The 27,912-nt window shown below is 42.2% G+C and overlaps 2 protein-coding genes and 1 pseudogene across 2 annotated transcripts in view; all 3 read right to left on the minus strand.

Moving 5' to 3' along the window:
• KDM2A (lysine demethylase 2A) overlaps positions 1–27,912 on the minus strand; it is a 542,877-nt gene that overhangs the window by 432,541 nt on the left and 82,424 nt on the right. The window lies entirely within an intron of this gene.
• LOC133376781 (olfactory receptor 5AP2-like) lies at positions 11,384–16,546 on the minus strand (annotated as a pseudogene).
• On the minus strand, positions 18,777–21,419 carry LOC133377931 (olfactory receptor 5AP2-like). Its single transcript, XM_061612727.1, has 3 exons — positions 20,491–21,419; positions 20,305–20,323; positions 18,777–18,905 (listed from the first exon to the last, which is right to left on the minus strand). The coding sequence occupies exons 1-3, from the start codon at positions 21,417–21,419 to the stop codon at positions 18,777–18,779; spliced, it is 1,077 nt and encodes a 358-aa protein (XP_061468711.1).

The following is a 27,912-nucleotide window of genomic DNA, read 5'->3' on the forward strand; positions in this document are numbered from 1 at the left end:
TCATACAAAAACATTTATCTGATTGGAAATTAAGATAGAAATCTTAGCTAAAAGATGGAGCCTGGGTAGGGAACATTTAATCTAGCCAATTAGCTTCTAGCAAAAAGGTTCAAGTGCCCTCAGGCCAGGCCAGGCCAGTCACCCAAAGGCCATTGTAGGAAGAAGGGAGCCTAGTGTTGTGGAGATGTTAGATGGGAACACTCAGGAATAAAGATGGATGCTCCTGAAGAGCTGCAATTCTAAACACACTTACTAAGGGACTAAGCCCCATAGAACTCAATAAGACTTACTTCTCAGTAGATATGGTTTAGAGTGTGTTGTTGGTAAAGCTTGACTAGGGATCCTCTACAAAGATATCCATATCCAAGTAGGGTTGGCAACCCCCTGCCTGGAATGCCCTGCCCCTACCTTTTAACATCCAAATTTCTTTACAGATTTGACCCTTCACTTGCCAGGCCCAGCCTCCAAGAAGTCTTCTGTATCTTTAAAAGTTGTGCAGGGGGAAAGGGAGAATTCCACCTTGTGGTTTTTCCCATTACAGGGTTGCAAGAACACCTGCACTTGGCTGACTTTCTCTTCTCCTAAAGATACAGGCTCAGGCCCTGAACCTGGCAACCCTACTTACCATGAAAACACTGTTCATAGGGTCACCATAAGTTAGAATCAACTTGAAGGCACACAATTCAATTTGACTCTATATTTTTGTCTTTATCATTCCTTGTCAATCACAACCCTGATTTCTTATTGGCTAAAAACCTGAATGGGCAGGGATTAGAGCAGAACTTAGAGCAACCAAGAAGTTTTGGGGGTGGCGGCTGATGTTTTGGTGTGTATCTCTGGAATCAGACCACCTAGAAACTTACTTTGTTTTTTAAATGAAAGCTGAAAGTCCGGAGATTAAGGTGATTCAGGCAGAGAGCCAGGGGGGACCCCCAAAAACCAGAGCCTCAGGCTGAAAAACAGAGATCTGGCAACCCTAGATATGACTCCTATCAAACTTCTATTGGCAGGAAGTTCCACAGGGCAGGGTCTGCCACACTAAAGCCTTGGTTCCTAGAAAAGGCTAACTGAACCTCAGGGGCATGGGGGACCACCAAGAGTTCTAGCCTGAAAATGTTAGTTTTCTATATTCGAAGAAATTCTTGTACAGAGGAGCCACCAACTGTAGTCTGAAGTGGCACTGACCAGACCTGGGGTGGTATTGTGAGAACTACAGCTAACTTAAGGCCACTGATGTCAGCAGGACATAAAACATTTGCCTATTGGTGGCTGGTGCCCACTGGAACTGGTAGAGCAGAAGACAGGGAGGCCCACAGTAGGTGGAGCCAGAGCCAAAGAGAAGTGGAGCCAGCCAATTCTAGTTTTTTCCCATCTTCCACCCTGCATTCTACAACAGGCAACACTGACAGACAGTGCTGTCCCTTGGACTGGTTGAAAGTAAGAAGGCAAACAGGTGGGGGCTGGCTGAGGGCAGTTGGTGGGACAGTGCCTCACTTACCCTAATGGACCAGCCTCCCTTGCTTTCGCCCCAGCTATCTCTATGACAAGAGATAGTCCCTGTTTTCTGTTTGATGTCCTGGCTAAATCACTGTCCCTGTTTCAGAGGATGCCTTATTAAAATGGTACACATGCACTGTTGCAACAGTTTACAGTCGATAAAGAGTCAGGCAAGAATGATCTAAAACAAACTTATTTTTAAAATTATGTATTTGTTTATTATTTTAAAACAAGCAGGCTGAAGCTCTTCTGTAATGGCATTATTTTGGACAGCCATACCTCAGCTTCGTAAGTGAACGTTTTTCCTGTGCTGCTACTTCATTTGCTCCTCCCTTTGCTCTTCAGTTTCAGTAATGGTTTACAAAACAAACTGAACATGGCAGATGCCACCAATCATATGGCACAGCTAACAAGATCAGCTTTGTCAAACTGCACAATGTCTTTAAATCCAAGTTTGGGGGCCGCTCACCTGAATGAAAAATGTTGCAAAACTTAATGTCCACACAAACAGTTAGAGATATAACGGACTAAGTCCCCCTCTGCACTATGCATTTAAAATAGCAGTATACCACTTTAAACAGTCAGAGGTTCTCCCAAAGAATCCTGGGAAGTATAGTTTGTTAAGGGTGCTGAGAATTTTTAGGAGATCCCTATTGCCCTCACAGAGCTACAATTCCCAGAGTAATGAAACAATAATTTCCCCCAGGGAACTCTGGGAACAGTAGCTCTGTGAGGGGAATAGGGGTCTCCTAACAACTCAGCACCCTTAACAAATGACAGTTCCCAGGATTCTTTGACGGAAGCTATGACTATTTAAAGTGGTATGATATGGATTTAAATGCATAGTGCAGATGGGGCCTAAATACACATTTAAATTCTGTTTCCTGACTCCTAACTGAGCAGAGCAGAGCAGAGCAGAGCAGAGCAGAGCAGAGCAGAGCAGAGCTGCCTCAGTTGGTCCACAGGTGAGGAGATATAAGCAAGCTAGCTTTCAGAGAGATAGCGAACAGAGTGAGCTAACAGGGAGAGCAAACAGGAGTTTGACAAAGGAGCTGTAGAGAGGAAAGGAAAAAGGCCAAGAGGGCTGTGAAGCCATGTGCTCTAAGCTGTGTGCTCTAAAGGGCTCCATGGCACCTTGATTAGAAGGGGTGTGGCCTGATAGCTATTGGCTTAAGGGTATGGCATGAGAACTGCTGAGGGCAACAAGCAGCAGCTGTGTGTGCTGGGACTTTCATTCTGTTTTCTGACTCCTAACTGAGCAGAGCAGATGGAGCTGTCTCAGTTGGTCCACAGGTGAGGAGATATAAGCAAGCTAGCTTTCATTTCAGAGAGCGAGCAAACAGAGTAAGCGAACAGGGAGAGCAAACAGGAGTTTGACAAAGCAGTTTGACAGAGGAGGTCAAGGGGGAGGTCCCTAAAAATAATATAAAAATAATAAATTTTCCTTGTACAGCACATCACATACCAGTGGGACTCTCAAGTTTACCCTGAAGTAGGACAGGACAAAGCACAGGCCACTACAAAACAAGTAGTCAGAAACAAAAGGTAGAAGAGAGTATGAACTGGAAGGATACTCTAGTGGTTGTGCCGTGTGTGAGAACAACATGGCATAAACGTGCAACAAGTGGAAGCTCGTGGCACTGTTGGAAGAAAAAGTGAGAGGCCTGGAACAGTGGGTGGCCACACTGAGGACTATAAGAAAAAATGAAGAGTTCTTAGACCAAATGCTGGAACAACAACAGCAAAGAGAAGTGGAGGTAGAAGAGCAACACCATGTGGCAGCAGAAGAGGAGGCTGCTTTGGAGAGGAGCAATGAAGTGGAGGAAACTCCGTGGGAAATGGTAACAGTTAGGAGCAGAAGAGCTAGAAGACACCCTTCACCAGTGGAACTATGGAACTGCTTTCAACCACTCGAGGAGGAGGACAGCCTGTGGTGGAAGAATTACAGGAGACCCCGTGCGACGATGAGGAAGAGGCTGAAGCTCAATCAAGCAGAGGCAATGAAACCACGCCCCACAACAAGAAGAGAAGAGTACTAGTAGTGGGAGACTCCCTACTGCATGGGATCGAAACCCAAGTATGCCAAGAAGATCCATGAACTCGCCAGGTATGCTGTCTACCAGGAGGATGGATTAGAGATGTGACAGAAGGGTTGCCATCACTCATCAAGCCCACCAACAGGTATCCCTTTCTCCTCATCCATGTGGGAACAAATGATACTGCCAAACAAAGCTATGAAGAAATCACATCAGACTTTGAAGCTCTGGGAAGGAAACTTAAGGACTTTGGGGCTCAGATAGTTTTTTCATCCATCCTTCCAGTACTTAGAAGAGGAGTAAAAAGGGAAAGAAAAATACTCCGTGTGAATGAATGGCTACGAAGGTGGTGCTGACGTGAGAGATTTGGATTCTGGGACCACAGGCTATGCTTCCTGGACTATTGGCAAGTGATGGGTTGCATCTCACAAGAACTGGGAAGAATATGTTTGGCCACAGCATGGAAAAGTTCATCAGGAGGGCTTTAAACTGAATCCTATGTTGGTCAGTGAGGCATGCTGTGAGACTCACAGACAGGGTTTTTAGTGAGAGAGTGAAACCTGAAGCAGAAGGGTTAAGCTGGAAGAACAGAGCGCCAGGTTTGCCAAGGTCAGCAGCTGGCTGGCAAGCAGATAAGAAGGGATTCTTGCAAAAGCTCTGTGTGGGGGAAAAAGTCGTTTTGTTGACAGAACTGTGTCTAATGTCTTTGCCTAGTAAAGACTCTTACAAGAAACTTGCCTGGCCTGGCTTATTTACTGTTCTATGCGACACTTGGATTTCTTCCTTGTATGATCTCTATACGCACGCGCCGACAGGGGTTATGGGCCCAGCTTATCATACAAGGTAACGGGTTCGAGAGTCATTGACGTGACGTTGTTGCAGAAGAGAAAAGAAAGTGAAAGAAAGAGGCAAGTAAGAGTGGACAACATGGCTGTAAACCTGTCATCCGGGATGCCGATGGAGAGACTGAATGCTGTAAACTACTCCAGCTGGAAATGGAGAATGAGAGCAGTTCTGATTAAAGAAGAGTTGAATGATGTCGTAGAAAACCCACCTCCGGCAGCTCCTTCAGCAGCGTGGTTGAAGAAAGATGAGAAAGCGAAGGCTTTTATTACTCTGGGGCTGTCTGATTCTCAACTGTTGCTGGTGAGTAATGAGCCGACAGCTAATCAAATGTGGGAGAAGCTAAGAGCCGCTCATGTGCAGCAAACTGCAGGGAGCAGGCTGTGTTTAGCACGGAAACTTTATCAGATGCGTTTTACAGATGAAGTGACTATGACAGAGCATCTGGCTGAATTTCGTAGATTAAATGCTGAGCTGCAAGATAGAGGAGTGCATCATAGTGACATTCAGATGGTCTATATACTGTTATCTTCATTTGATCAAAAATGGGATGTCATGGTCTCGAGCTTGGAAAGTTTACCAGACGGAAACCTAAATTTGGACTTTGTAGAACAGAAACTTCAACAAGAATGGAATAGAAGACAAGAGAATAAGAAAACTGAGTTAAAAGAGACTGTGGCTGTACAACAACAACAATATCAAAGGAACAGGCAAGAGAATAAAATATGTTACTTTTGTGGGTCCCGAGGACATATACAGAGACATTGTTTAAGTAAGAAGAGAAATAACAGGGACTTTGGAAGTCAGAGAACAAGCGTGAACTTTGTTACTAAGGAGGACAATAAACTAATTAACTCTAAGTGGCTTCTCGACAGCGGAGTGTCTAATTGCCTGATCACAGACTCTAGTTTATTTTACACTTCAAAGCCAGTGCAGGAGAAGATTTATCTGGCTGACGGATCGACTCAGGACGCAATTGCAAGAGGCACGCTCAGGTTATGTAATTTGGGAACTATATTGACAGATGTGTTATTAGTTTCTGGTTTAAAATATAACATTCTATCAGTAAGAAAATTGGCTCAAATAGGTTGTAAAATTACATTTGAAGGGGATAGATGTTTTGTGAGAAAGGATGGTGAAATATGTATGCAAGGGAAATTACAGAACCAAATGTTTATGGTTGAGTGCACTCTTGATAAACCCACGTGTGCCTGGATAGGAGTTAATAAAAATAAACATGAAAATTGTTTACATGAATGGCACAGAAGATTGGGACACGCACAATTTGAAAAGGTGAAAAACACCCCAAAGCATAGTCAAGATTTGAAATTAACACATTGTGAGCATGTGGATGAATGTGAGGTATGTTATAAAACAAAAATGACTGTAACTCCTGTCAATAAGAGCTGTGAAAGCACGACCACTAAACCCTATCAGCTCATACATGTGGATTTGGCTGGACCTTTCCAGTGCTCAAAAGGTGGAGCAAGGTTTTATTTAGTGATTGTGGATGATTTCTCCAGATTTACACATGTATTCTTATTGAAAAAGAAAAGTGAAGCAGAAGAGAAATTAAAGGCATTTATACAGAGGACAGAGACACAATATGGGGTTGTTATCAAAAATATCAAATCAGATCAAGGTGGGGAATTTACCAGTAATTCATTTAAAACATATTTGGAAAAGAAGGGAATAATACAGAGTCTCACTGCTCCCTTCAGCCCATCCTCCAATGGAACTGCAGAGAGGAGGAACCGGTCATTGCAAGATTCAATGAGAGCCATGCTAGCAGATGCAGATATGAATAACACTTATTGGGGTGAATGTATTCTGTACACTACATACATTCAGAACCGCCTTGTGCACAGAGTGATAGGCATGTCTCCCTATGAGAAGTTGACTGGAAGAAAGCCCAGGGTGAAACACATAGAGCGTTTTGGGGCAAAATGCTGGGTACATGTTGCAAAACAGAAAAGGCATGGTAAATTAGGCTCAAGAGCTCAGGCAGGACGCGTTTTGGGATTTCAGAATTCATATTATAGAGTTTGGTTGCCTGAGAAACAACAGTTAGTGTTAAGCAGAAGCATAAAGGTGATAGATAAACCTTGGAGAGACAGTCAAACAGTGATACTTGAGGGTGCAAACAAGCAGGAAGCAACAGATGTTCCTTTTGGGCATCAAATTCCATTAAGAACTGCATTGACTGATCTAATACACAGTGGCAAACGTACTGTAAAAAGACTGAGAAGTGAAGACATGGCAATGCAAGATACAGAAGTGCCAGGTACTAGTGCAGGTCCAAGTAAAATTGAGAGTGAGGAAGAAATGGAAATAAATAATGTTAGAAGGTCAGAAAGAAAAACAAAAGGACAACCACCTCAGAGATTCACATTTAATGTTACACATAAAAATAATGAGACAGATGAATATCCTGTAGAATGGGAAAAAGAAGGACCAATAGACAAAGAAACAATGGATCTCATGTGGAAATTTTGTATTGAGGAATGAAATATAAATGTATTATCAAATAAAAGTGAACATAAATGACTCTGTGAAACTTATGTGAATAAAGAAATAAAGAAACAAAAACTGAACTGAAAATGTAAATAGAAACTGTAAGGAAACAAACCATGTACTGATGTGTATTGTAATGAAAAAGTTAATATTGTAGAAATATAATGATGAACAATGAAGTTTTGTAATCTGTGAGTCTCAGGTGGGGGCTGTTGGTCAGTGAGGCATGCTGTGAGACTCACAGACAGGGTTTTTAGTGAGAGAGTGAAACCTGAAGCAGAAGGGTTAAGCTGGAAGAACAGAGCGCCAGGTTTGCCAAGGTCAGCAGTTGGCTGGCAAGCAGATAAGAAGGGATTCTTGCAAAAGCTCTGTGTGGGGGAAAAAGTCGTTTTGTTGACAGAACTGTGTCTAATGTCTTTGCCTAGTAAAGACTCTTACAAGAAACTTGCCTGGCCTGGCTTATTTACTGTTCTATGCGACACTTGGATTTCTTCCTTGTATGATCTCTATACGCACACACCGACATCCTAAGGGGGAGGGAGATGTAAACTTGGTGGTAATGACTGTTGAAGGCTTGTGCACAGTAACAGGAACAGAGAGATCGGCTCTAATAGGGCCCAGTAACAGTCCTCAGAAAAATGTGGTAAGGAAGCCAAGCCATAAATCACATGCTGTTCGATGTCTGTATACTGATGCATAGAGCATGGGAAACAAGCAGGATGAACTTGAACTCTTAATACAGGAGGGCAATTACGACTTGATAGGTATAACGGGAACTTGGTGGGATGACTCCCATGACTGGAATACAGCAATTGAAGGATACAACTTGTTCAAAAAGAACAGAAGGAATACAAAGGGTGGTGGAGTCGCACTATATGTTAAAAATATATATCCCTGCATAGAAATACAAGAAGATGAGCTTGGTAGCTCCACCAAGAGTATCTGGATTAAAATTAATGGGGCAAGTAATAAAAGGAATGTGGTGCTTGGAGTCTACTACCGACCACCCAATCAAGAAGAAGACGAGAATGTAACTTTTGAAACGCAAATTGCCAATGTTTCAAGGAGGCATAATGTAGTAGTAATGGGGGACTTCAATTATCCCGATATCTGTTGGGAGACAAACTCTGCCAAACATGGCCCCTCCAAGAAATTTCTGACTTGTGTTGGAGATACCTTTCTCCTACAGAAAGTGTAAGAAGCAACCACAGGATCAGCTATCCTGGACTTGATTCTAACCAAAATAGATAATTTGGTGTATGAAGTGGCAGTTATGGGAACTCTGGGGGAAAGTGCCCACACCATATTTGATTCTTGATTTTAACAGAAGCAAAAGCTGAGAGTAGCCATACGCGCACCCTGGACTTCAGGAAAGCTGATTTTAATGAACTCAGAACAACTGTAAGTTCAGTTCCATGGCAAGCGACCCTAATGAGAAAAGGAGTCCAAGATGGGTGAGAGTTTCTAAAAAAGGAAATTCTAAAAGTGCAATGGCAAGCAATTCCAACAAGGAAAAAAGGGGGGAAACAGCAGAAGAAGCCAGTGTGGCTTCACAAAAAGCTTAGAGCTGAAAACAAAAAAGGACACATACAGGAAGTAGAAAGAAGGCCAGGCCACAAAGGAAGAGTACAGGCAGGTATCACAGAATTGCAGGAATGGTGTCAGGAAGGCTAAAGCTGAGAATGAGCTGAGGTTAGCGAGGGATGCTAAAAGCAACAAAAAAGCTTTCTTCAGGTACGTCCAGATCAAAAGAGAGAGAAAAGAAATGGTGGCACAGCTACTCAGTGAGGGTGGCAAAATGATAGCAGATGACAAAGAAAAGGCAGGAGCTGCTGGTTGGGATGATGCCACACACCTGACTTCCTGGCAGTGACATTGCTGCTGCTTACTGGAAGGGAGTGGGAGAGAGGCAAGGCGGTAAGGAGGTCGGGACTCAGTCTAGCACTCCTGCTGATGTGTTCACATAGGCCTCACCTCCCCACCACCTTGCCTGTTCCCCTTGGCCTCCCAGTAAGCAGGAGCAATGCTGCTGCTGGGAGGCCAGATAAGCAGCATTAGCCCTCCCTGCCAACCACTCCTGCCCTTACTATAGCTTGAGCAGTTGTATGAGTACACCTAGAACTCTATAAAAGGCCTCACCTCTAATCTAAAGGCTGCACGTTTTATGATGATAAAGCATGGAGTGAGAAAGGCCTTTTTCCTGCTTAACTGTTTCTCCATATTGCCCCTAAATGGCTTTCTAACCGAGAAGTTTTCAAAAGCTAACAATCATTTTATAATGAAGGGTGGTGAGAAGGAGGCCATTCACATATTGCATAATATATTTAAAAACAAAAAACACCATTCAGCTGTTGAGCCCTTTCATGCCAAATTGTTCTCAATGGGAGAGTAAAACATATGCTTCACAGTGCAATCCTATGCATGTCTACTCAGAAGTAAGTTCCATTGAGTTCAGTGAGACTTTCTCCCAGTGTGGGTATGTTTGCAACCTAAATATCTCCTTTTAAAATCAATGGGGCTTTAAAGTGCTTAACTATCAGGATAGTGTCCATTGCTTGTTGTTTTCAGTGCTATAAGGAATGGGTGGGTCTTGAAAAGTCTCCTAAATTCTGTGAAATGAGTTAACCAACAACAATCTTTAAAACAATATAAATGTGCAAAAATTGAAAATTGGCCATTTCTAAATCTTGTTGATTTTTTTTTACCTGTTCCCTTCAAAACTAGGAAAGGATTTTATAAAATCTTTCCCCCTTATCAACCAGCTGATGCTCAAGAGTCCCAGCTCAACTATTCTTTTAAATGGTGTCATTTATCTCTAGCCTTTATCTTGACTGCTGTTAAAAATTGTTAATAAAGTGAATATTTTGCTTGATACAGCCCCCCCTTTCATTTTGGTATCTGCTAGGAGATCAACATTCAGTGTGGCTGACCACACTCATCCCACATTGGAATGTGGAGATTTCTGCTGTAGCCATGTCAGTGTAATCCTTTTTTAAAATGTGCTTTTCTGTTTCTTTTTCATTAATGAGTTTGCTCATATCAAAGCAAGCAAGATTTTTATTTTTGCATTTGAGTTGAAAAGTTGTGAATATTCTGTGTTTAGAGTGTTGGACTAGGACCTGGGAGCCATGAAGCTCACTGGGCGACCTTGAGCCAGTCACTGCCTCTTAGCCTAACCTACCTCACAAGGCTGTTGTGGGGATTAAATGAGAAGGGGGAGAACCATGTACACCATTTCGAGCTCCTTGGAGAAAAGGTGGGATATAAATGCAATTAATAATAATATAATATTTTAATATAGCTTTGTTATTATTATTAGCACTAGGGTTATACCCAATGACATTGTCCAGTTAGTGCAAGGACTTCCATCTGCACAATGGGACATCCACTCCTTTCCCCCCTGTGCCCCCCAATCTTCTATAGAGGGTCGGGGGAACTCCCAAAGCAGATTTGGGGGCATGAAGAGAAGGGACAGGAAGTCCTGTTGCATAGACAGAGGTCCTTGCACGAATGGAATAATTTTGTGGATACAACCCTTAGTGTTTATAACCCACTCTTCAATGAATATTTTAAATCAAGGCATTCTTACAGCACACTCATGTACGTGTCTACTCTGAAGTCAGTCCCTCTGAGTTCACTAGGACTTATTACCAGCAGGCTTAATAGCCTATAATGGCTAAAATGGTGCCACTTCCTTCTTTCTTGTATGGGAAACTGAGGGTGCAAAATGAAAGGAGAATAATACCCCCTGCTCGCTTATGGATTTCTTCCACAGCCACCTATGAATTTCATAGCAGAGGCAAAATTTAATGGAAGACTTCTGGGACCAGAGCTCAGCTTCTGGGCCACTACACAACAGCAATGACCCAATTCAAAGTGTTAGTTTGGGCCAGGTTATCTGAAAGATATTGGACCCTACAGTCATCTTGTGAGACTTTGGGAGCGATTTGTGTGCGTTGGACCCTGGGTGAGAGCCAGGATGGATGGGTGGATCCTGGGTGAGAGCCACGAGGTTGAGAGATGTTGAATGGAGAAGTGCAAGGCAATTGCTTTGATATTTATTTGTTAATTTGTATTATGTATGCATTTGTATTGTGGCTTTATTGTATATTTTTATAATATTTGCTGTTGTTTTATCTTCTGCATACCACTTAGAGATTTTTATATATATTAAGAGGTATAGAAATGGCTTTAATATAATATAATATATCTTCAAAGACCCTGAGTCCCCCTACCAAATTGAGCTGCAGCAGGTGGCTACTGGAGACTGTCTTTTCAGCCATGGCATCCTGATTATGGAATGCCCTCACCCGAGGGACTCACTTGCTCCCCATGCTATAGTCTGTTTGGCACCAGGTAAAGTTCCCTTTTTTCCCCACAGATGTTCTGAATTCTTAAGATCTTCCAGGGCTCTTTAATGCTGTTTTGTATGGTTTTCTGCTGGTGGTTTTATTTCTTCCATTTTTAAAAAATTGTGATTTTTTCCCCTCCCTTGTTGCTCATTTTTAATCTTTAATGATTTTAAAACTGTACCACTCAGAGAATTATTATTGAACAGTATACACGTTAATAATAGATAAATAATCACACTTTTTTCTTTTCTTTTTTAAATTACAGTTCGCGCAATTAGGAGTACCCGTAATGCATAAAATAAACTATTCCAATCATTGTCTCTGTCCATGTTTAGTGCAATCATATATAGCATATGCTTACTGAGTAAACTTTATCCGCCCTAAGGTTCTCATCAATGCATCCTTCACTTCCTTGTTCCTCAGGCTATAGATCAGGGGATTCAGCATGGGAATCACCACTGTGTAGAACACAGAGATCACTTTGTCTCGGCCCAGAGAATAGCTTGAAATTGGTCGGACATACATGAATACTGTGGTTCCATAAAATACCAAGACAGCTGTAAGATGAGAGGCACATGTGGAGAAAGCTTTGCGCCTGCCTTCTGAAGAGCGGATCCACAGAATGGCGGAGATGATGTAGATGTAGGAGATCAGGATCTCCACTGAAGTGAAGATGCCATGAAAAGTGCCAAAGGTGTAAAGCACAATTGCATTGTTGTAGGTGTCACTGCAAGAGAGCTTTATTAGTGGAGGAATGTCACAGAAATAATGATTGATGATGTTGGAGCTGCAGAAGGAGAGACTAAAGGTGGAGATAGTTTGTGCCAGAGCATGGATCAAGCCGATCAGATAGGTAGCACCTACCATTTGGGCACAAACTTTCTTTGTCATGATGATCGTATATCGTATATCGGTCATAGGCCATTACAGCCAGCAGAAGGCACTCAACACTTGCAGTAAGGACAAAGGTGAACAATTGTGCGATGCAGCCGCCAAATGAAATGGCTTTCCTGACAGCTAAAAAATTCACCAATGTCTTAGGAGTTATGGTTGAGGAATAGCAAAAATCCACAAAAGCTAAGTTGCTGAGAAAATAGTACATGGGGGTATGGAGTCGAGAATCAATCCTGATCAAGGCAATCATCCCAAGATTCCCCACACAAGTGAACAGGTACATCACCAGAAACAAGAGAAAACAAACAATGGTCATCTCGGGACTTTCTGTTAGTCCTGAGAGGAAAAATTCTGTCACTTCAGTATGATTTTCTCCTTCCATTGAGTCACTTGATGACGTGATGTGTGATCTCTACTACTCAACAAAGTGGAAGGGAAATCGTTATTACTGGGAAAGAGTTCCACATTAAGAACGAGTCAGTATTTGTGCAATGGAATGTGTCTTCATAGCAGTGGATCTCAGTACCAATGTCTCCACCTGTGAAAAAAATGATTCAGTAAATAATAAAATACAAAACCATGCAAATTAAAAACAGGACAAAATTTAAAATAGCATGGCAGTGAGTAAAAACAGTTCAGATAAATATCCACTTTAGATCAACAATTTATACTAATGTAGAAATTCAGGCTTGCTTCAAATGGATCCCTGAGTGTACATATATCATGGACTGGATCCAGATCAAGTTGGGAATGCTTAGCTCCCATTGAAATCAGTGGCCTTAAGTTAGTCATCATCACTAACATTTCACCTTAATTTAAATGGGACCTCAACATGATTCCCCTTTGCTCTGAATCCCATTTAATGACTTCATGTTCTTAGTAATCTAAATACTTTCCTATTTGGGAGCCTTATGTCCTCCTCTCATACTTCTCTGTAACTACCAGATCTCATCATAGGATTAAAGAATTATAGAGTTGGGAGGGTTTCTAGAGGTTACATAGCCCAAACTCTTTGCTCAGTGAAGGATTTGCAATGCAGGGTGTAACTACCACATCTCTGACAGATGACCATCCAGCCACCTCTTAAATGCTTCCAGCGAATGAGAGGCCATCACTGCATAAGACAGTCAATATACCCTTTAATCATATATAATGATTTTGAGACAATATCCTTCAAATGGTTCATCATTTTTTAATTAATCAGCTTGCAAAATATATGGATTACTTGCAAAATGCTGCAGTTGCAGTGCTTAAACCAATGGATTGGATCCAGATGCGCAGAGCAATCCAAATCATGGGAAGGCAGAGGAGGAGCCGGTGGAAAGCTCCATGACAACCACTCCCCATTCAAGAGCCACCAGGTTGGCTGAATGCCAGCTCACTCGGGAGCCATGTGTGGGGGCCGGAAAAGCAAAGTCTGGCTCCCACAAACAAGCCTACCAGGGAGTAAGCACTCCCCATTGGCCACCATGGAAATTATTTTACTCTGTCAGCCTATTGGCCGATGGAAATTTTACCTGGGGGATTACCTGCGGTAGTGCCCCAAACATGAGGCTGACACATAAGTCACTCTGGCTCCTCCTCTGCCATGCCCCTGGAATGCCCCATTTTGTGGCCTTCTGCCAGCTTTCGCCTGCTCTCCGTCTGCTGGGCTGGCCATCCCTGTTGGACCCCCATTGGCCAGCAGAGGCTGGTAGAGCCCGGCGGTGCCAGGAGCCTGTCAGCTCAGCTAGGGGTCCGCCACAGCCAGCTTCCCTCAGCCTGGGTGTAAATATGAGTTGGATTGTGCTGTAAATTAGCTGAATTTAGTTCCCGCTGAAATAAATGGGACTTAATTTAAATTGTGACTAAATTGTCCAGTAGTGGCCAGGATTATGGGGCAGTGCAAGATGGGAAGGTGCTGGGGACTGTGCAGGGTGGGACAGGTTGGAGGTGAGGTTGGGGCCATTCAGTTGCACAGGCAGAGCCAATCTGGCACTCTTGCTGGTATTCCCATGCAGCCCAGACCTCACCACTGCCATGCCCTATCCTAGTTCTGTCAGTGTGGTATACCTATCAAACAATTAGGTTACTGCAGGTCAAATGCAGCCCAGATACATTCAGTTTGCATACACAGATCATCATTTTGATTGCATGACTTAGCGCACTGTGTGTATATAAGATTTCTTAAAAGTCATTCTATGTATTTTTTGCTGTGAGGGAAAATTGACAAGAATCAGGGGGAAGGGAAAATGTTGATGAGAGATCCACTGGGATATTAAATAATATTTTCCAATAATTATTGCTGTGCTGATTCTATTTCATTATAAATATACACAGTGGGAGATTTATCCAACATTGGCAGCAAATGAGGGTTAGATTAGAACTTTAGAAATCAGATTAAAAAGGCACATTAATTTGTTTAGCTCTGAATTCACGCCTAAATAAACCATGATATACTATGTGATATAAATCAAAGGTCAACAGAAACATAAGCATTTTATCAGTACAGAGCTGACCTCTGAAATGCACTGATACAAGGTATGTGAATAACTGAGAAACAGTTGAAAAAATATAAATATAATTGCTCACACATAAAACAGTATATTATGTTACCATCACAATTTAGAGCCTTACATTGCAGATGAGACTTCCAGGTACGTGTGCACAGAATTATACTTACTTGGGAGTAAATTCTATTTGACTTACTTCTGAGTAGACATGTACAATGAATAGATGTGAACACCATGAAAGGTTCTCCCTAAAAGGAACACTATCATATATGAATGTAACAGCTATCAATAAATATTATTTTCTAAGCAACTATTGAATTAATTTTCCCTAATCTTACTTGTATAGTGGCTAGAAAGAATATTTAGAATATTTAGAATTCGGGGCATGAAATTGACATTGCCTTGGAGCGATGGTGAGCGAAGAAATCAGACTAAGAAATGGTTGCTTAAAAGCTTGATGATATACTCTCATTGGCATGAAAAATGAAAACATCCCTTAATTTAATCCATGGAATAAAATATTGCACATGTATATTATGCAACATTTGTAATACCTTCATTGGCCCAGGCTCTTTGCTCCGTCTGAAAAAGGAAGCCAGACTAGAGCAGATTATTTTTCTGATGTCTAGCCCAGTAGTGCAAATAGGTCCACAGAAGATACCGGCCCACAAAATATTTTATGAGACTGGTTGTTCATATATACCTTTGAAAATCATGAGTGGTCTCCAAAGAAATCACAGCAACAGTATTTGTAAACGTTTCCTGCTTCTGCACCTTATCTTTCTGCTGCTGATCAGATGAGTGAAAATTTACAAGCCTGGTCTAATTTCTTATTTGCTCCAGTCCTCATATATTTCTCTCTTACTATCTTCCTTTCAAAATATCTGAAATATTTTTTCCATATTCTGAAATGTCATTTCCTATTCTCTCTGTGTTTCTTCTTGCATCCTAGACATAAACAGCTGTCCTTTGATTACTGGTACTATAGTAGTTTTCAGGAAAGAAGGCCAATAAATAGCATCTTTTTGAGGAGTAATCATATTTTACCATTTTCAGGGTGCTGGGTTGGTGGGTGACCAATAAAGGACCTTATTTTTAAATTTAGGCGAATTAATTTGCAAGTCATATCAATAACATATACCAATTATACAATGCAGGGCTTCTTCTCTGTTGAATGTAAACTATTTGTTTATCTCCAAATCATCAGAAAACAGCAGTGATTCTTCATCACAATATCTCCCTTTTTTCACATTCCTGTCAAGGCTTATAGTCTCTCTGCAACTATGATAACACTTGATTTTATTCCTTTATAATTCAAGGCACAAGTCGTAAAATCACTCACAGTCCTGCCCCTGTCTATTCTAACTCACAACTGTCTACGAGGCTTATATACACTTCCAAAAGCCATGGTTCATGGGAGCCCTAGGAGAGTACTTCTATGAATTCAGTGATGCTAAGTAATACCATTAGAGCAACAGTTAACTGCAAGGTCCAAAGAATGTTCTTGAATGAAGCACTGTGTCCTCTGTGGCTCCCAGCAACCATTCTAAAGAGGATACCAACATGTGACTGCTCCCCAGATTCCTCATAATGGCTTAGCTTGAACACTCTATTTCTCCCAGCTTGCACATGAACCCTGCGGTCTGTTTTAGGAAAGCCTGCTCATGTTTACAGTTCAACCATAGAACAATTTTGTGGTTCTTCATTTCTGTCTCTGACAACTGCTGCTATCACAGTGAGGACTGCCTGGTTCAAATCAAGAGACTGTGCCTGTAGGCTGTAGACTGCCCAAACAGTGAACAATGGCCCTTCCTCTTCACTGTTTCATCCATCTCCCCACCTTTTTGTAGCAAACAGGACTTTAGTTCCACGCACAGCATGCAGGACACAAAAGGAGATGAATGAAGCGTCCACTGGCTCTAGGGTGGGAGACACTGCTACTGCACAGTATCTTGCCTTCCTAGTTCTTAAAGCTCCAGAGGCAGACACCAGGATTGGGAGTGTCAACTCTACCCACAGCCCATTTTTGCAGGCCGATTTCTGGGTATACGTTGTGTGGAAAATAACCTTGCAGCCTCTAGATAACCCTCAGTAGAATTCAGTGTGGCATTTGAATAATAAATTTGAGAATTATTGTTGTATGGATGCTGAGATGTATATTATTATTATTATTATTATTATTATTATTATTATTATTACTACTACATTCATATCCCACCTTTCCTCCAAGAAGTTTAAGGTGGTGTACATGTTTCTCCCCCTCCCCATTTATCTTCTCAACTCTGTGAGGTAGATAAAACTGAGAGCCATTGACTAGCCAAAAGTCACCCATTGAGCTTCATGGATGAGTGTGAGTTTGAACTCTGGTCTCCTAGCTTGAACACTCTATTTCTCCCAGCTTGCACATGAACCCTGCGGTCTGTTTTAGGAAAGCCTGCTCATGTTTACAGTTCAACCATAGAACAATTTTGTGGTTCTTCATTTCTGTCTCTGACAACTGCTGCTATCACAGTGAGGACTGCCTGGTTCAAATCAAGAGACTGTGCCTGTAGGCTGTAGACTGCCCAAACAATGAACAATGGCCCTTCCTCTAACCACTACACAACACTGTATTTCAGTGCTACTCCAAGTCTTATCTCACAGTCCAGCTGACTCCTTAATCCTGACTCTTCTCTTTATATGAGCTGCTTATACTTAGCAGGACAGGATCCCTTAGCATTCCGAATGTTTCCAGGTGTTCTCTTTTAAGGATTATCAATACTTTGAATCAGAGCATAGGTCACCCACAAACAACGGATTGTATCCAACAGTAAGGCATCTGTCAGTGGAATGGGCAGGGAAGCTATTTCCAGCTATTTCCTTGTAACTGAACCCCCTCTGTATACCCCTAAATCAGCTCTGGAGGGTTTCCCAACCCTCTGTATGAGATGTAGGGAGTGTGGGAGGCTGCAAAGGGAGGGAGAATAGCTGAAAACTGCTTCCCTCCCTATTCTGCTGACAGAAGACTTACTGCCAGCTAGGGATGGGTGAATGTGTCCATTTCTGTTTCTCATTTTCCATATTTTAAGTTCAGTTACCCGCAATTCCATATCAATTTATGATTTTTTTAAAAAGTCCTCATGAAAATTTATCAACATTTTAGTTCAGATTCTTCTAATATACACATTTATGTGTGCAATTATGCTTAATATAATGCACCTTTGCATGTTAGTTTCACTAATATATGCATTTTTATGTAGACTTTATCCCAGTATATGTATTTTGTACCCATTAGTTGGCTGGAAAATCACATGGCAAAATTCTGAGAAGTGTGAATTTCAAAAGATGGCTGTGTTACTGTTTGCATATTGTTTCAGAGAATGCAAATTAAGTAGATTCATCTTTAAATGGAAATTGAACCAAATTTCTTTCTCATACCAACTGTCAGCTGACCGACACTGTTGGATACAACACTACAGGCCCAGTGTCAGCAGGCAGCTAGGTTGGGCACTGGCCAAGGGTCTCTGTGGCTGGGGCTGGAAGGGTGGAGCTGTGCTCCATGATCCCTGACAGCATCGGGTTGTAGGGCGCGATATGGACGGTGGCATGGATCACGGAGCGAGAGCTCCAGTCTCCCAGGCGACACCACACCCACACACATGTGCCAGTACGTGCTGAATTACACCTGGTCGTGCCACCTCTTGCATCGCTACATCAGTGTGCTGTGTGAGCCTGCCTGCCATCACCTAAGATGGCAGTGGGGATCTTGGGTGATGGCAGGCATGCACACTGATGTGCTAATACGGCGATGCAGTGATGCAAGATGTGGTGTGACCTGGTGTATTAAAGCACGTATGGGGGAGGAGGGGGCCATAGAATCATAGAATATTAGTGTTGGAAGGGGCCTATAAGGCCATCAAGTCCAACCCCCTGTTCAATGTTCATGTTCTGTTGCTAGCCACACAACCCTATATGTTCAGGGTTATCCCCATGCCAAATCCTGCTACTCTTGATGGATTAGCAAAATCAGTGACACAGTATTCTTGCACCCAAATATAATGGTAGATTCTGTGGGCAGGGCACCTGTGTGGGAAATGGAAGACAAGGGAGAGCTCAAAGAATAAAAAGATGTCTGCCTGCTGGCTATTAGCTGACTGATAGGCCACTTCTCAGGATAATGCAACTATGAGGATATTGTGCGAATTCAGGTGGTGGTGGATCTCCATCTTTGCTTCTGTCTTTGGAGGGACATCCATCAGAATGGAGGAAGGAAATCCAGGGGTCATACCCAGGAAGATCTTGGAGTGCCCAGAAAGAACTGCAGAGAAAGAGTACAAATGGTCAGCTCCCTAATATCAGTCCCCAATGTGGAGCTAATGAAAATATGGGAATGTAATCAGTGCTGAACGTCCGTCACAGAGTGTACTTTGAGATGATTCTCATTTCACTTCTGGGTTTGAGGTAGTGCTGTGCTAAAACCCATCCCTGAATATTTCAAAACTTCTCTTCTTCCATTTTTCTGCCTCTTTCTTGGGGCACTGTAGAGTTTCTATAGGATTTCTTCCAGAGCTTGGCAAAGTTACTTTTTTGAACTACAACTCCCATCAGCCCCAGCCAGCATGGCCACTGGATTGGGCTGATGGGAGTTGTAGTTCAAAACAGTAACTTTGCCAAGCTCTGATTTCTTCATAGGAAGACTTCCCTTGGGAAAAAAAGATGAACACCGTTCAGGGGCATGATAGGCAGCCTTTCCATTTTTCCGAGGATGTCATGGAGCTTTCAGGACACACAAGCAGCCAAGTAGGGAGAGAGAAATCTGTCCATTTTGGTTTCTCTCCATTTCTTATTTTTCCAGTCTTCAATTCAGTTCTCCAGATTTCTGCAGCAAGTGGTCAATATTTTGTATGCAGTTTTGACTAATATATACATTTCCCAAGCAATCTTTACTAATATAATGCATTTTTGTGTTATTTTCACAAACATATGCATTTGTGTATGTTATGTTCACTAATATATGTATTTTTATGCACACTTTCCCCTAACATATGCCTTTTTGGAACACATTGTTTGATTGGAAAAATGTACTGCAACATTCAGATGAGTGAGTATTTTGAAGGACGGACGTGATTTGGTTTGTGTATTGGCTTGAGAAATGTGAATCAGGTAGTTTCTCATTAAAATGCACCCCCCCTTTTTTTTCCTTCCCTGTCTCTCTACCTAAGAAGGATGCAGAGTGCAAATCCCCAAAGAGATGATTTATAGACTGAAAGAACACTCACAAACCCCTTGGCCACCTTGAAGGCAGGTTAGCACAGCGGAACCCCACACACTACACCCATGAGAACTTTGCTAAAATTTTCTCTTTCCTTTGATAATTTTCAAACGTAATTTCTTTTCTCATTAATTGCCAGGGAAGGATCAAAATAAACTCTGGAGGAATTTTTGGCACAGCCCTAGTTTCATGATAATGCTGTTGCTCAGAGTGACATCTGGAAGAGCTCTTACTTGGCCTGATAAAAACAATAGAAGCAGGAAGGTAAAAGGGGAGAGCAGTAATAGCAGGAGACCTGAATGAGGTCAAGAGGCTAATTCCAGCAACTGTGATAGCAATTAAAGTATGCACACCATCGGCTGTCACTTCTGCAGCTGCACATTTTAACACAAAAGCATCCTCTGCTACACTTTTGCAGGAATTACCTTTATTAAGGAATTGATTCTAGGAAATAAGTAAAAAAAAGGCCTAAAGATGTCAGAGTAAGAACCTTATAGATCCACCCTGCTTGTATCAGTAACTTCTTTCAATAGCCAAAGAATTAGCCAAAAGGAGTCAGGTCATTTTAAGCAGTTGTTCTAATCTCTTTATTATCTTTCTTTATTGAAAACCTATTTTTCCTGTTTAACACCCTTTTCAAGGCATCCTTCACCTCCTTGTTCCTTAGACTGTAGATCAAGGGGTTCAGCATGGGATTCACCACAGTGTAAAACACTGACACAATCCGGTCTTCATCTGGCGAGGAGTCCGAGCTGGGCCGCATGTACATAAAAACTGCTGTGCCAAAGAACATCACGACAACAGCCAAGTGAGAAGTGCAGGTGGAGAAGGCTTTGCGCCGGCCTTTGGAGGAGTGGATTTTCAAGATGGCGGAGACAATGTAGAGATAAGAAATGCATATCTCCAATGTGATGAAGACCCCGTTAAAGATGCAGAAGGCAAACAGGATGATCTCATTCGCTCTGGTGTCACTGCAGGAGATGTTGAGGAGGGGGATCACGTCACAGAAGAAATGATTGATGACATTGGAACGACAGAAGGACAGTCGGAACGCACAGCCGGTGTGTATCATTGAAATCACAAAGCCACAAATGTAAGAGCCGACTAGGAGCTGCAGGCAAAGCTGGCGGGACATGATGACTGAATAGAGCAAGGGCTTACAGATTGCCACATACCGATCATAGGCCATCACTGCCAGAAGGAAGCACTCGGTAGTCCCAAATGCAATGAAGCTATACATCTGAGCAGCGCAGCCGCTGTAGGAGATGGCCTTGTTCTCAACTAATAGGTTCATTAGTGTCTTTGGGGTGATGGCTGAGGAGTAAGAGAAGTCGAGGAAAGCCAAGTGGCTGAGGAAGAAGTACATAGGAGTGTGTAGTCGGGGGTCAATCCTGATTAATGTGATCATGCCCAGATTCCCTACGACTGTGATCAAGTACAGGATCAGGAATATCACAAATAAAACACCTTGGAGTTCTGGCCTGTCTGTTAGTCCCCGGAGAATGAATTCAGTCACGGTGCTATCGTTTCCTTCAGGCATTTCTACAGTGACCTGGCTGAAGGGTCAATTAAAATCTGGGCTGAGCAGCTGGGATTTGATCTCACTCTCTTGCTCTTGTTGGTCTTCTGATGGAAATTCAGTGAAGGTCAGTGTTTGCCTCTTCACATCAATGCAGCTGCTGACGACTGATGGCAGGTTTTTTTTACCCACAGGCTCCACCTTCTCTGAAAAAAATAAACAAATAGAATCATAGATGTAACTCAAGCAATCCCTCGTCTCGTTTCTCCAGGAGAAAATAAGCCTCCAGTAGCCTCAATGTTTAATGAAAGTTTAGCAATTCCTACACAACCTATAAAATCTACCTTCATCTACATTGTTACCAGGAGGGTGTTTCCATATTATACACCAGTTCTGGGGATTGTTCTCATAGAACTTTGTACATAATTCCTGGCTGTGGCAGTGGAAAATCACTTTATGTTTTAAAAGGATCTCTCTCTCTCTCCTCTCTCTCCCTTCCCTCCTTCCCTCTGCCTTCAGTTCAGGCCAAATATGTGTGTTGAATACAAAAAAAAGGGAGGCAATAATTGCCCCAGCATATTTCCTCTGGGCATGTTGCAAGAGGTCACCTGTCCTCTCCAGGGCAGGGGCGGCTGGTGGGGAGGAGGGGGGTGCACCTGGTCTCCCATCCACCATGTTGCTGCTTTTACTGGGAGGGTGGTGGGAGATTGGTACGGTGTAAGCACAGCAGCAGAGCCAATTTGGCATTCCTGTTGCTGCACCTGCACCATGCTCATGCCCCTGCCTGGCTCCCTCCCTTCTTCCCTCCTTCCTGGTAAGCTCAGCAATGATGCTGACAGAAGGCAAGGTGTGCATTGCTGCCCCTCCCTGCCAGCTGTCCCTGCTTCAGGGCTAACCGTACCATTTGGCAAAGTGAGCCAACCACCTCAGGGGGAAGATGCTGGGCAGCAGGGAGTAGCAGATAGATGATTTTTATTTATTTATTTATTTATTATTTGATTTATATTGGGTCCTTCCTCCCGGTAGGAGCCCAAGGTGGCAAACAAAAGCACTAAAAACACTTTAAAACATCATAAAAACAGACTTTAAAATATATTAAAACAAAACATCTTTAAGACATTTTTTTTAAAAAAATTAAAAACATCTTTAAAAAAGGTTAAAAACATACATTTTTTAAAAAAGATGTTTTCAAAACATATTAAAAAGCAATTCTAACACAGACGCAGAGTAGGATAAGGTCTGAACTTAAAAGGCTTGTTGAAAGAGGAAGGTATTCAGTAGGCACTGAAAATATAACAAAAATAGTGCATGTCTAATATTTAAGGGGAGGGAATTCCAAATGGTAGGTGCTGCCACACTAAAGGTCCATTTCCTATGTTGTGCAGAATGGACCTCCTGATAAGATGGTATCTGCAGGAGGCTCTCATGTGCAGAGTGCATTGATTGAGTGAGTATATAAGGGATAAGACGGTCTTTCAGATATCCTGGTCCCAAGCTGTATAGGGCTTTGCATACCAAAATTAGAACCTTGAACTTGACCCGATAGCTAATGGGCAATCAGTGCAATTCTTTCAGCAGTGGGGTGACATGTTGGCAATACCCTGCCGCAGTGAGCAGTCTCGCCACTGCATTTTGCACCAGCAAAATGTTTAAGAACAGAACTGTGTGTGCCATTTTTAGGCTGCCCCTCTGCTACCTAAGATAGGGTGCTGCTCTCAGATGCAGTGGAGGATTCTGTCCTGTTGACGGCAATGAAAAAAGATTCAGTGGCCAGTCCAGTCAGCTTCTGTATGAGGAATGGAGGGAGCATTTTGCTTTCAGGCAGCAAAATGTCTTTGGACCTCCCAGGTCCTCTCTGTGATTGGATCCCATACACACAATCTCATGAGTCATGAGAGTGAAGAAATCTGTTTTATTTCTGAAAGGAATGGCCGTATCACTTTAAGCTTGCAGTTTTTTTCATTGAGATCCCGTTACTGCATTGTCTGAGCCAGACAGTATAAGCCAAATGCTAATAAAAGCTCGTGTGTTTTGAAAAAAATGGAGGACTGATTGGTGTCTATAGCTTCCATCTCTTTAAGCTTCTTCTTTTTTACAATGTCGGCCTTGTAATGTAGCCAGATATAGCAATATGACATAGTGATCATCCAGAAGTGAAGAAATGTCCTCCAGACATTGTTCTTTGTTCTCAGGATCTAAGGCCAGTTCTTCTACACGCTCTGAAGACCAGAGGCCTAACCTTTTTACCAAGATGTTTCGGTGCCAACAAATGCTATCAGCAACGCAGGTTCCTACAGTCCCTGAGATCTCAACATCTCTGATTAATTGGTCATCCTTGTGGGTCCCTCCCAGCTGCCAGTCTGTTGTCACAGCCTTCTGGTTTCTCGTCTAGCCTGAGCACAGAAACTGGCAGCGTGAACTCTGAAATGAGAGAGATCATGACACAGTGAGAGGCACACAACCTGTCATCTCTCAGATCTCCCAGGTTAGAAGTCCTTGAATTTCCTACACACAATCACTCTGTACTAGAGAAGGACCTGAGCCAGCAGCTCACAGCTTATCCTTTTGATTGGCTCCAGCAAATCTCACAAGATATGGATGCCCTCTACAGATATATAGGTATAGCAAAATAAGTTTTCACAAATCTTGCATGATCTGCAAATTAGCCTACAACCATTTTCCTCATGGTAATGGGCTTGTAGTCAGGCCTCTGGGCATCTTGAGCTCCCACACTCATTTTCTATGTTTTGTCATACTTGGAGCCCTGGAGATAATTAATTCTGAAAAATAAATAATGCTTCCTAAAGGGTGCAAAAACCACAAAGAATCTCATGGCACCTTAATGACTTACATTGGAATGACCAAAATGTTTCTTTTCTTTTTTACTACAAGGTGGCTTTTTCAGTCCCTCGTAGCAAGAAGCCATGTTCATGCTTTTCTAGTAAACTGTTTAATGTCCAGCTCACAGGCTTAGCTATATTTTTAAAAAAATTTAATGTTCAAATACATATTGATCCATGCTTTGAACATATGAAATCACAAATATTAAATGATACTATTTACCATCATAAAGAGAGCCAGTGTGGTGTTGGACAAGACCTGGGAGACCAGGGTTTGAATCCCCACAAAGCCATGAAGCTCACTGGGTGACCTTGGGCCCGTCACTGCCTCTCAGCCTCAGAGGGAGGCAATGGTAAACCCCCTCTGAATACTGCTTACCATGAAAACCCTATTCATAGGGTTGCCATAAGTCGGAATTGACTTGAAGGCAGTCCATTTCCATTTCACCATCATAAAAGGACTGAAAAAGTCACATCATGTATGAATGGGGGGGAGGAAGGCAGGCATCCATCTTGAGGTATGGAAATGTCATATACTCCTCTGTCACAAATGCTTCTTCTCCTCTCTTTGGTGCAGAGCAGAGGTTCCCAAACTGTGGTCCAAGAACTACCAGTGCTTTATGAGCTTCATTCAGGTGCTCCGTGGCATGTCCACATTTAATATTAATATTGATTTGGTAATTGTCTTTTTAATTGCTTTTTATTTCATATATTGTATTTCATTGTATTACAGTTTGATTTCTATGGAATGCAAATTGTAATACAATAAAATACAATATAAGAAAAAAGAAGCAATAACATTACAATTGAAAAATCATACAGCATCTAGCACAACCCATTACAATTGCTACAACAGGCAGAAAAATCACTAAGTGGTCCACCAAGACCCTCAGCAATTTTCAAGCGATCCATGTGAAAAAAGTTGAGGAACCACTGGTATAAAGGAGACTTATTATGGATATATGGCAATATTTTGTTATTGGTCCATCGGTGATTAGTTCAAGTCTCTGTTGTATGCTCATAGCGGCCATATTCTTGGCCCCTCTCATTTCTTCCATTTTTGCATCATCCATTGGCAAATCTGGCTTAATGGGGAGAGGAAGGAACGAGCCAGGCAATCCATTGTAGGCATAGGTAGTGGTTATACGAATCCCCCTCCCACCCACATACAGGGATCTCTCTCTGTAAGTCATTTCACTCGTCCAGATGCTGGGAAAGGCAATCTCTATGACCTTCTAGTGCCAGGTGAGCCTTGAAACATACCCACCTGAAAATAGTAAGAGATGTTTGCCTCTGTAGTTTGGTGTCACAGAAAGCAGTGTTGTTACATGTATTTTCAGTTAGCATTATAACAGATGTCCTGGACGTGATCCAAGCATGGTTAGTTGAAATCCTCTGACTGCTGCTGTAGTGCTAAGGAGGCATGCCTCAGTGTTCCTTGTAATTCTCTCTGGTACAAAACCAAGACAAAAAAGAACATAAAACGAATCCGTTAATTGAATTACCGTTTCATACTATTGAGTATTTTTCAAGTCAGGCCATTAAAGAGGATTTTACAGTCATTTTGACAGGGAACTGTTACAAGGAGGTGAGGAATCTCTGGTTGGTTGTGCTTTTGGTGAAATGGAGAGTTAACCGCAGAATTGCTTTTACTGAAAATTAACAATACATGCAATGATTGTGTAACCTCACCCTAGAGCAATCTTTTCTGAATATAGTCCACACTTTTTGGGCATTCAGTGAACCTATGTGTGTGTGAGGGGGTGGGGGATCAGAATCACACCACTTGTCTCTGCTCCAAACATTTATGCAGCTGAAGAGAGCTCATATGTGGACAACCTGTATGTGTGCAGGCTGTCTTCATATGATCAGAAATCCTGCAAAAAGCAAAATCCCTGATCATGTGTACAGAGGCTACACTGTTACATATCTGTTCTGATATGCAGATAAACTCATGGTGTAGTGATAGAACTCCAACCCTGATTCCCCCCTCCAAATGTTCACTAAAATTCTAAAAAGGAAGTATTTGCATATTATGCAAAACTTGGGTTTTCTCACGTTGGTTCTCTTCTCTTTATCTAATCGCTCCTAGAAGAAATGGGTTATCTATAGCCAGCCAATGTTCAGGACTGATTGCCTTGGTTGATGGTTTTTCTTGGGAAAGAGACACTGAGAGTATGAATCTTTTGATTTTCCTGGACCGCTCAGCCATATTTGATACATTCACTCAAGTTTTTAGGGGAAGGGCAAAAAACCATTCTGTGCAAAAAAAAGTCCCAGTTTCGATCCCCAGCATCTCCAGGTAGGGCTGGGAATGTCTGCTGCCTGAAACCCCAGAGAGATTTTGCCAGTCAGTGTAAACAATACTGAGCTAGATGTACCAATGGTCTGATGTAAAATAAGGAAGCTTCTTATGTTTTCTTCTAGGTAAATCATGTGGTTTGGAAGTAACGCAAGGCCAAAGAACCTGTGGTCCCTCACAACTTCTCAATTTTCTGGAATAAGAGATACCAGTTAGCAGCACTGCTCCTACCTCATTGGGAGTTTACAGCTCTTTCCCTCAGAAATGACCCTGTAAGATTGCACAGGGATCCATCTTATCTTCCATGGTTTTAAACATCTGTATGAAACATCTGGAAGAGATTATCTGGGTTTTTGGAGGTGGGTGCCATCAGTACGCTAGTAAAAAACCCTGGAATCCAATTCGGGCACCATGGTGTTGATTTTGATGGTGTTCCTTTGATTGGAGAAATGGTGACTATTTCTCCTGGATGGACCCATTCCCCCCCTCCAAAAAAAAAATCAGTTTTACAGTTAGAGAGTACTCTTGGATCTCAGATGGAGGCTGTGGCCAGGAGTGCCTTTTCTTAGTTTTGACCAAGACATCAGCTGTATCCCTTCATGGAAAAAATGGGACTTTGCTATGATACACACTCTGGTAGCCTCTCAATTGGACTACTAAAATGTGCTATATGGGGGACTGACCTTGAAAACAGTTTGGAAACTACATCTGGTCCAGAATATAGCAGCGAGACTATTGGATGGTATTTGTCGTATATAACCTCAACATTGCAAGAACTTAACTGGTTGTCAGTTTATTTCTGGTCTAAAATAAAGGTGCTGGTGTTAACTGTTAAAGTCCTAGATGCCCAGGATTGAGATATCAGAAGGACCGCCTTCTCCTACATTTATTAATTTATTTATTACTGCCTTTCATTTTTACATCCAAAAATCTATGGGCAGTTTACAATAAAATCAATAAAACAACAACTCTTAATTTAGAACCACGTTACAAATACTTACCAGATCACCAACAGAAATATCAGAAACAGTAGCATTATTGCTCAAGATCTGAACAGACAGTCAGGATTTCACTTGGAGTCTAAAGGGTAGCAGTGTGGGTATCAACCAAATTTCAAGGGGAAGAGTTCAAGAACTGGGTGCCACCACAGAGAAGGTCCACCTGCATGTCACCACCAACTGTGTAGTTTCCAGGGATGGAACGTTAAGGAAGGCTTCCCCATATGCATCTCTCTGTACAATGAGATGCAGCAATGACCATTTTTGAAGGTGCCACCACCACCAGAGGTTAGATTGATCTCTAAGGTACCTTTCATAGTGGCTTCTCCACTGTGAAGTTCTCTTTCCTCTAAGGCCTATCAGAACCATCTCTT

The sequence above is a fragment of the Rhineura floridana genome, chromosome 2 (genome assembly GCF_030035675.1).
Source record: "Rhineura floridana isolate rRhiFlo1 chromosome 2, rRhiFlo1.hap2, whole genome shotgun sequence".
Classification (NCBI taxonomy): domain Eukaryota; kingdom Metazoa; phylum Chordata; class Lepidosauria; order Squamata; family Rhineuridae; genus Rhineura; species Rhineura floridana.

Bases quoted from the DNA above. Each gene is read 5' to 3' on its own strand.
- LOC133377931 (XM_061612727.1), bottom strand. From the start codon at position 21,419: ATGCCTGAAGGAAACGATAGCACCGTGACTGAATTCATTCTCCGGGGA.